At 44.6% G+C, this 9,300-nt stretch overlaps 1 protein-coding gene across 2 annotated transcripts in view; it reads right to left on the bottom strand.

Moving 5' to 3' along the window:
* Positions 1 to 14: 14 nt before the first annotated feature.
* The window catches only part of LOC309447554 (transient receptor potential cation channel subfamily V member 2-like), a 34,526-nt gene continuing 25,240 nt past the window's right edge, over positions 15 to 9,300 (bottom strand). The window contains exons 13-23 of one of the 2 annotated variants that reach the window (XM_082068301.1): positions 8,837 to 9,135; positions 8,219 to 8,395; positions 7,621 to 7,779; positions 7,406 to 7,501; positions 6,821 to 6,891; positions 5,981 to 6,146; positions 5,221 to 5,287; positions 4,827 to 5,134; positions 4,321 to 4,439; positions 3,553 to 3,647; positions 15 to 3,012 (exon numbers count right to left, since the gene is read on the bottom strand). In XM_082068301.1, coding sequence (XP_081924427.1) covers positions 3,002 to 3,012; positions 3,553 to 3,647; positions 4,321 to 4,439; positions 4,827 to 5,134; positions 5,221 to 5,287; positions 5,981 to 6,146; positions 6,821 to 6,891; positions 7,406 to 7,501; positions 7,621 to 7,779; positions 8,219 to 8,395; positions 8,837 to 9,135 — 1,568 coding nt within the window. In that variant the 3' untranslated portion in view covers positions 15 to 3,001. The remainder of the gene's footprint in view (positions 3,013 to 3,552; positions 3,648 to 4,320; positions 4,440 to 4,826; positions 5,135 to 5,220; positions 5,288 to 5,980; positions 6,147 to 6,820; positions 6,892 to 7,405; positions 7,502 to 7,620; positions 7,780 to 8,218; positions 8,396 to 8,836; positions 9,136 to 9,300) is intronic. The other variant, XM_082068300.1, reaches the window with a different exon arrangement.

Raw genomic sequence — 9,300 nt, 5'->3', positions numbered from 1 at the left:
GGAACCACATAAACCAGACATGGAATTTCTTTTAATAAAAATTACACAGAAAATCAGTGAGATAGATCACTGTGCAATGAGAGGCACATGGAGCCTTGTGTAGAGGTCACAGGGAGCGATGAGGAGGAGTCTGGAAGCATGAAGCTCTGCATTCATCTGCCAGCCCCACCAGGAACGGAGAAACTTCCACCAAACCTCACGGGAGGGTTTGAGCACCCACAGCCCGGCATGGAAAGCAATGAGCTGCTGGTGCCTTTTCCTCCGGCACGGCTGGGCCTTCAGAGGCTCCATGGTTCATATGTGCAGAGCAGAAAGAGAAGAAGAACTGCAGCGATTCCTTCACCAATGTCTGGGAAAGGTTTCTGTTTTCTCAGCTGAGAGCCCCGCAAAGCACAGGAACAAATTCACATGCAGCTGGTTTTACCCGTCACAAGAGGCAGAAGGGAGAGGGCAGTTCATCCGTCGATAATTTCGTGTGAGGTGTTTCCTGACAAAACATTATGATCTGTAAAGAGTGGATTTCAAAATCCTGTTGGGACTTCAAAGCTGTGAACCAGCTTCTAAGCCCTTCGTCTTGCAAGGAACTGCAGACACCCCACAAATAGACCCGCGACAGCCTTCCTGTTTCTAACGTAACCAAAACGAGAAGTGGCTCCGATGGCAAAACCAAAGACATTACTGCTATTAACCTCAATAGTGCTGATTCACTGCCGCTCTATAGGAGAGATCCCACTGCAGAGTCCTTGTAACTCCTCAGAAATCTCCTTTTTTCCGTAGATAAAAGAACACTACAACAGCCTCGGCACTACCACATCTTCCAAGCAACGTGACATTTCCCTTTGCTGCATCTGCCTGTCCCCGTCTATCAGCTTGAGAGGGCAAGGACTGGTGGTCTGTGGCGTGACTGTGAAGCACAAGGAGCACCAAGGTTCTGTTTCAGGGTGGGCACTGGATGTTTAAGAACATTTTTCATGCAGACCAAAAGATACACGGACACCATAAGCTTAAGAAAGGGATTTAAAGAGAAGCAGATTCAAGAAATGGCCTAAGAGTCAGGTTGTATTGCAAGCAAGCTGTCACAGCCCACAGCCATCAAAACCACTACCAATAAGCAAGGTTTTGTTGTTTATTAAGATTCCGGGCAGGGATGGCAGACGAGATTCTGCATTTCTTGAGAATCTCAACATTTCCCCACCACAGCAAAGCACCAAGCACAGCAATGGATTACTGTACAGCAGACGATCCTTTTGTGCAATATGAGCACCTTGCCAAATCTTGGGAACACTCAGGACAAAGCCATAGATGGAAAAAGCAGCTGAAGGCTCCACAAAGCAAGAAAACAGCAGAAGGTGGAGTGAGAAAAGTTAGTTACAGTTCAGAGACCCAATGCCATGAAGCTGCAGAGGGAATCGCCCAGCACAGGGGAATAACCTGTCTGAAGTGACAGGGAACCAGTTTTACAAGCAATGTTTCTGCTGCCAGTCATGTGCATGCAGTAAGTGACAGGATTAAGAGGGTTGTCTCTAAAAGACAAGCCCTCAGCTTCACTTGCTCAGAGTAGAAAAGAGAGAGAAGGGATCTTGAGTTGCATTGTTCATCTTACTGAAGGAAAGGCACTGACATTTGCAGTCTGCAGCTTTTTCAGGGTTAGCAGTAGCCCTTTCCTTCTATGAAAGATGCATCTAATGCAACATCAGCTGTTACAGCTTCAGATGTGGAGATCTTGAAAACCAAGAGCTAACTTGCATGGCAGGGAGCACAGTGCTGTGTGACCGACAACCAGGAGTTTGATAAGGCCTTAGAGTCCACACTGATCACAACTTCTCTTCCTTTTTGAGAGAGGCTGAAGCTCTGAAAATACATCCAAAGATGAACATTTTCTATTAAGTAAACTTGCTATATTGATAGTTTGCAGAAATACATGTTGTTATTTTTAAATATAGGCTGAAAGTGAGACAGTTCATTTTTATCTCTTTTCTACAGGGTTTAAAGGATGTTTCCCATCCTGACTGAGGCAGCGTGTACATGACAAAAAGCAATGAGGTCCTTGCAATAATTTATAGACCGACAGGAAACGTTAACCACACAAAGCATTTTGCCCATCTGTCTCTCAGAAGCCACATTTTTCTACAGAAACAAAGCAACCTGTGAAAAATAGATGTTTCAGAAATTCATCATGTGAAGTTACAGGTCCAGGAAATCCACATCACTTCTGTACTCTGAAGCAAATGTGCACATCGTGCAAATTATTTCATTATAATACTGTAAAATGGGAATTCTGCTGTGTGCTGAACACCGAGCACTGCAGGCACCGAGACAAAGACTCGGTGTGGCTCTTGATGACTGAAGACTGCGTATTTGTCCACTTGTGTCTCCCACCAATAGTGTTTTGCACAGAAGCCATCTCCATCCTTAGCAACCTTTTATGCCTCTACAACGCTTTTTATTCCAAAGCGCTTCAGCGCAGTCTCTTTGGACAAAAGAATAAGTCATCCCATTCTTAGATAGCGCACTCCATCCTATGGCAAACAGCATTATTTCTACACAGCTCAGAAGCACTGCCGGCCCAAACGCCACTCCCCACTGCCCCAGTGATCTTGTTCTTGCTCTTGTACTTTTAGACATAGTAATAAGAAAGTGTCAGGCAGAGAAAGTTGAGTAAAAATAGTTTTTTGAAAGAAAATTAATGATTAAAGTGCACGAAAATATTTATAGCCACAGGCTGAACCACAGTCTTCAATGAAATGCACTTGAATACTGATAATGCCTTCAATTCTTCCAACTGCTGTGGGAAGCACAACTCCTTTGAAGATGGAAGCAAGGTTGCGATCCAGAAAACCTGCTAAAGGTTTCTAGTTTGTCCCTCTAGAGGCATCATCTCGGTTGCTGATGGCTGCAGTAGTGACTGCTCCTCTGAAGCAGCTGATCTCGGTTGTTTCTGTGGCATCCGTTTCCATGATCTCGTCTCTATAGCAGGAGACATAAGAACAGCAGCCCTTTGTCAGCAGGAAGCTGCCAAAGGGACCCAGTTTTTAGAAGAGGGCAGGTTTCGGGAAAACCCAACATATACCAGATAGTGTCTTAAGTGTTGCAGCTTCCACAGTCCTAGAAAACTGGCATCTAGCAAGAGCCGTGTTTAAATCTGCAGGATCTTCTGCCCACACTCTGCCAGGCTGAACAAATTATTTCTAGAGAAAGTAACAGCTCTCCATTTTCCACAGACGTGCTTCCCAGGTGTAACGAGGGAAGCAAACAATTATCTAAAGCAGAATCTGACAAAGTTGCCAGTGTTAGGGCTCTGATTTGAGCTCTAAAAGCCCTGTGATTCTAACACTTGTGAGTAAGCCTAAGTTGTACCTTCCCTACAAAAAGCACCACGTATTTGGGCTACTGAGTCAAAGCAAAGAAGAGCCCTTGCTTTTCTCAGCAATTCCATGAGCAAGCTGACCTATCTAGAATTTCTGTTACCAAAGACATAATAACATGCCAAGAGTAGCTGCTAAGCAGGAAGCTAAACAGATACTGAAGACCTTTCTTCATTATTTAATTTACCTTCTGGATTTATTTCTGAATCACTGGTGTTTCCAGGGTCTTCCTTAAGAACTCCCATGTCCTTTGCCCAATTCGTCCATTTAATTTCCTCCACTCTGGAGAGACAATATACAACAGACACTGATGCACAGAGCACAGATTTCAGTCCATATCTCATTGTCCTGCAGCATCCCAATCCAGCTCACCCTGCCAACACAATCCTGATGGTTTGGCTGTAGTAACAACATCCTACAGAGCTTTCCTTTGAGTGAAGATCTTCTGTAGTCTAAGCTCCACGAGGTAAATATCTCCTCCCTCTACATACTGTGTGCTGGTCTGTGTTTGTTTTAAAATACTCCATTTCCTCCCAGGGAATATACTTAATGCAAAGGATGCTCCAAGATTCCATTTTCTATACATGCACCGTAACACCCTGGAGTAACAGAAGTGCTGCCTGCAGTTGGGTTTGCTGGGTGGGGAAAGGTTCTACCTGCTCTGGGCACATCATTGTGGACACCCTGTCACCATAACCACTCACACAGATACGGGTTAAACAGGATGTCTTTTGGTGACATCATGTCTTGGTGACAATGCTGGCAGCTCAACCAGCTCTCAAACTTCCAGCATTGCAATCACCAACCAGTTCGCATGTGCTCAGGAACATGGGGTTGAATCATTCCGTTAATTCAGTGCTGAAATTTCCTGTGGCGGTTCAGGGTAACCAGCTTCTGAATCACAGGAACCGGTTACTGGGCTACAGTGTACGGGGTAACGGCACTTCTGCCTTACCTGAAACACCATCTCTCATCTTTCTTATTGAGGCCCACTGACATGAAGCAGCCAGATCTCCTCTTCCCACCTTGGCGCCACAGCCAGGCCTTCTCTATTTCCAGAATAGCAATAGCCCTCTGAAAGAGAAGTCTGTGTCAGAGAGAAAAACGGGATACAGAGCCCAGGCCCTCTTTTAGATTAAATCTTCCTCAATCAGCAACTAATTGGACTTAGAAAATCACTTTTGAACCCAAACCCAAAGTGCTGCTTAGCTTAATAGTACGAGGCAGTTACTTGTGCTCTCACGTTACTTACGCACATGGATCTGGACTGGCTGGTATCCATGCAAACAGTATGAGTTTTAAATACTTCTAAAAATGGTGTTAGGATTTACCTCCAGAGTGGTAAATTTATATAAATGAGAAGTTTATATCTTGAGGCTTAGGACAAAGACAAGCACTGTCATCTCTGATGTTATGGGAGATTGGGCCACAACATAACTGCTGAGCAGCACCACATCTCACCTGCAGCTTCCAGACGCTTTCGCTGTCTTTAGAAACTTTCGTGACAGTCTCACTCATGAGCGCAATCAGCATGTTGAGCAGGAGAATGTAAGTGAGGATCACAAAGAGAAGCAGCAGGAACATGACGAAGTATCTGAACCTGGCATGTTCCTGGAAATCCAGGTCGCCCATCCCAATGGTGATCTTGAAGAGCTCCAGGGAGACGCTAAGCAGCCCGCCGTACATAGCGTGGCTCCCAGCGCTCTCCACCTGAGCAAGAGACTTGTTCTGAGGGACCGAAGGAGCATCCCCCATCAGCGTAACCAGAGCTATGAGGAAAAACCAAATTGAATCCTTCTCAGAAAATTCACTTCTTGCAGCCCAGCCTATAATATAATGCTAAGTAAGACCTTACCTGTAGCAAAGCCAAAGAGGAAGATGATATAAACCAAGAGGAAACGCAGCAGATCTCTCAGGATAGTCTGAAACAAATCAGGAGGAGGCGTCATTCCTTATCTCACATGAAATCACCAGAATGATCTCCTGTTCTCACACATCATAAACTAACCCCCAGTAACAATACCAAAAGCAAGCTGGAAAATGCTTTTATCGAGTTTAAGAAACTACTAATACATGTTAAATTACTTCCTTAGGTAATTAACATCACTGGTACTTAATCTGAGAGTACTACATTAACTTATTTGTTGTTACATTTGTATGAATAGGTTCTTTGAAACAAATAAATATCACATCAGCTCCCCACTATGGCTGTTTCCAAATGGTTTCAACACACACATCTCTTTCTTTTCCATCTCCATTGCGTTTCACACAAGTGGTGATCAGGATTCTTCCCTGACACCTCATTTCACCTCTGTTTGTCTTGTCTTTATAGTCCCAGACTCCTTTATGGACCGGGAAACATATGCAAGCATAACAAACAGTTCCGGGGCCACTGGTTTTGACTGCAAGTTTTGAGTTTTTACAACAAACAAGTAAGTTTCCGCTGTCTCGCTATACTCAAACTGTACTTCCTTGACACTGATCTCATCTCCTCCTGCAATTTCTTTACTTCCATAGTCAGTATCTCAATTCCATTTATGGAAAGTAATTGCAGGACTTCTATTAGTTCCTCACACCCAAAAGCTTCTCACGCAAAGTTTTTTCTGAGTACTGACCTTCTGTATCATGACGCTGTAGATCCCAGTGCGCTGAAAGCCCCGAGTGTAGTACAGCATGTTGACCCAGCCCAGGAGCAGGGAGAACACCATCACCGCCACGTAGTTTTCGGAACTTGCGCCATACAGGACGGCTGAGAGCAGCAAGGAGAAAGCCTGGATGAAGCTGGAGAGAAGCAGAATGAGCCACACAGCGACTTACCTCAGCAAAAAGGCCCATTTGCAGATCCGATCTGTTTTGCAGGGAAAAGCAAACACATTTTATGAGGCCACATGGAGTGTATAAAGTGGCAGTTAATCAGACACATAGTTTATATAAGCAAATCCCGTTATAAGCAGACACAAAAATCGTTGCAGTTCTGTTATGAACTAATTAATCTCGCAGTTTGAACTCTGAATTGCTTGATGTAACTCACATAACTGATAGAAAATGGGAAACAATTTACCACTTATGAACACATGCACACATACATGCACACACATGCGAGGTTACTTTCCTTTCAACCAAATCTGAGTCATAGTGACGGTATAATTAAAAACTTGAGCTCTTTTTCTAATAAGTGTGTGTTCTCAGCTGTGAAATAATCAAGGGTCTGACCTTCAGTATGTTCAGCTAAAATCCAGAACAGCCCCTAGCCAAAAAAGTCCATCACAACAAAGGGTTAGGACAAGATGCAGCAGGTAGAAGCAAGCAGGGAAGGGATGGGAAGAGCAGACAGTGGCAGAGAATCGCTTTCCTGCTCACCATCTCTCTAGCAATGTTAGGGCAACTTAGCTGCACACAGCAGAGAACTGATTTCACCCGTGCTTTCATTGGCCAAAAACCCTCCAGAGACATACATCAAGATCTCAGTGCAGCTGTCAGAACACATAGTCTTCAGCGACTGGCGTCTCCTCCGCAAGTACAGACTCTAATAGAGAAAAATCAACGGTAGCCATTCATCAAAACAACAGGGCATGCGAGAGGGTGAATCCTGCCCGGCACAGCCTATCGCTCTGGGGAGAGCTTTGCTCCTCTTCACGCTTTCATTTTCAAGATCCCAAATTTCAGCTAGTTATCCTTCCAAGATTAAAAAAAGCCTTACTTATAAAGGGCAAGGATAAACAAGGGCTGAATCATGGCTCAGCCCTATGTCTTTATTAATAGATTGCACTAAATGCCAAGGATGCATTTTAGTACCATAAATCACAGAAGCCTCTTATAATTATTTACTGTGTGAGCCTATTCTTCCTCTTGCCCAGCAACCTGGCCTGTGCTGCTCCTGTCACTGCTAGATCGCACTGACACTGTCTCAGAGCAGCATTCGCTCCTGTCACCCCCTCACGCACATCCTGATGGCAGGAGAACAGAATCTGTTGCCTCTGTGTCAGTGCTGGTTGCCTTTTTTCAGTCTTACAATGAAACCAGATGAGAACTCCCCATACCTGAGCAAAGATTAGATAAATGCCTCCTAGCAAGATAATGATCAGTCCAGAGACCCAGAGGAAGCCCCCAGCTGTGAACTCCACTGGAAATGAAGGCTGCAAGATAAAAAAACGCAAACCACTGAAGACAGGCAGAGGTAGTGGTGATAACCACCCCACACCTTCTAAACTCAGCTTCATTCAGGCCCTTCCAGATGAAAAAAGATTGCACATACCTTCACCCGTAAGGGTTGATAGTAAGCAATAGCTGTAAAAATGATCATGAATGACAAGTACGAGACAAAACTGAAGTAGAATCTCTTGGAAGCAAACGTTTCCCATTTTTGCTGAAGCAGTTTGTTCAGTGGCTCCAAAACCACCATCTCGTACCGTTTCTATGGAAAAACAAACAACAAAAACGTACCCATGTGTCAACAGGAATGCAAATTCACCAGAGGGTTGAGTTTTTCAGGGTTGGAGTCCAGTGGCTACAGTGAATAGGGTGTCCCTAAGGGTTTATTTGGTCAGGCCTTTCAGTATGAAAGAAATCAACCATTCCGTAAGAAGTTACTTCTGCTTGGCTTCAAGGCATTTGGACACACCCAGGCTTCAGACAACCAAAAGATGCAAAATTTCTCTCATATTATAGATTATCAGAGGCACACCAAGCAGACTATAAATAATAAAATATGCAAACACTTCCATCATACATTTCTTTCCTAGAAAAATGATCCTGTGAAATATCACATTAACTTGAAATCATTTGCAGAATTATACAGCAGCACTGTAGAAAGGCAGAGAAAAGTGTTGTTGACTTTTAGCAGAGGCGCTCACCGGTGTGTCACTGCTGTACGCCAGAATCTCCAGCACAGAGTTTTCCTCAAAGCTGTCGAGAGAGGACAAGTCATAGAGAGACACGTGGATAGGTCCGTAGGTCCATTCAGTGAACTTGCGTGACAGGTGCCTGTACATCGGCTCTTTGATCTCTCTTTGGATGATGTGCTTGAAGATCTGAAAAGAAACAGGATGCACAGCAGAAAAACGTGTATGTAATGCAGGTGGAGGATGACACAAGCATACCCAAATCACTGTCAAACACAGGACATCTTGCTTTCTGCGTTATACACTTTGATATATTCAAACGCCAGACTAAAGGACAATCTAACTACACCTTGTATCAGCTCTTCCAGGAGCAGAACCCATTTTGGTCCAGACCAGCTGTCTTGGCTGGGACAGAGAGCAGCAGCATCCAGCTGAGAGTCTGCAGGACACTAACTGGAGTGACCTGGGGGAGATCTCCTGTGTCATCTCCTGTGGCACTGCCACTATCAGCAGCATTACCACGGGCTGGGTGCAAACCCAAGCACCAAACCCCACTGCTGCGCCGAGGATGTGTGCTGCACTCTTCCTCATTTCTCAGTAACCCCAAGGATTCCCCTTAGTTGTCTGTACCTCCACTTTGCCCGTCTTGGCAGCAAGCTGCAGAGGATTCAATCCATCATAATTCACTATCTCCTCCAGTTTGCACGCTGGGTCAACCTTCACACCTGCCTTCAAGATCTCAACGTATGTTGCGCTCACAAACTTGGTGTTCTCCACAGTGTCATCTGCAATCATCACCAGGGCATGGAGGACGGTGTTGCCCTGCGTATCCTGCTCCTGGATCCTGGCTTTCTGGTGGGGATTGTTTAGAAGATATTCCACCACCTCAAACTGGTTGGTGCAAGCAGCCAAGGAGAGGGGAAGTTCACCTGAAGAGATTTAGATAGTGCTTAGAGTGGAAGCAGAAACAGGTGAGAAAAATTAAAGGAGAAAAAAAATAATTCTGGGAAAATATATTTAGCCAACAGTTTTACCAGAGGAACACCAAACAAGTTCCTTCTCACTCTCTTGAGATTCTGAGGGGGTTTTACAGT

This window comes from Streptopelia decaocto, assembly GCF_964273445.1.
Source record: "Streptopelia decaocto genome assembly, chromosome: 18".
In the NCBI taxonomy this organism is placed as follows: domain Eukaryota; kingdom Metazoa; phylum Chordata; class Aves; order Columbiformes; family Columbidae; genus Streptopelia; species Streptopelia decaocto.
Note: the sequence above shows the minus strand (reverse complement) of the source record. Positions and strands in the feature narration are given on the sequence as shown.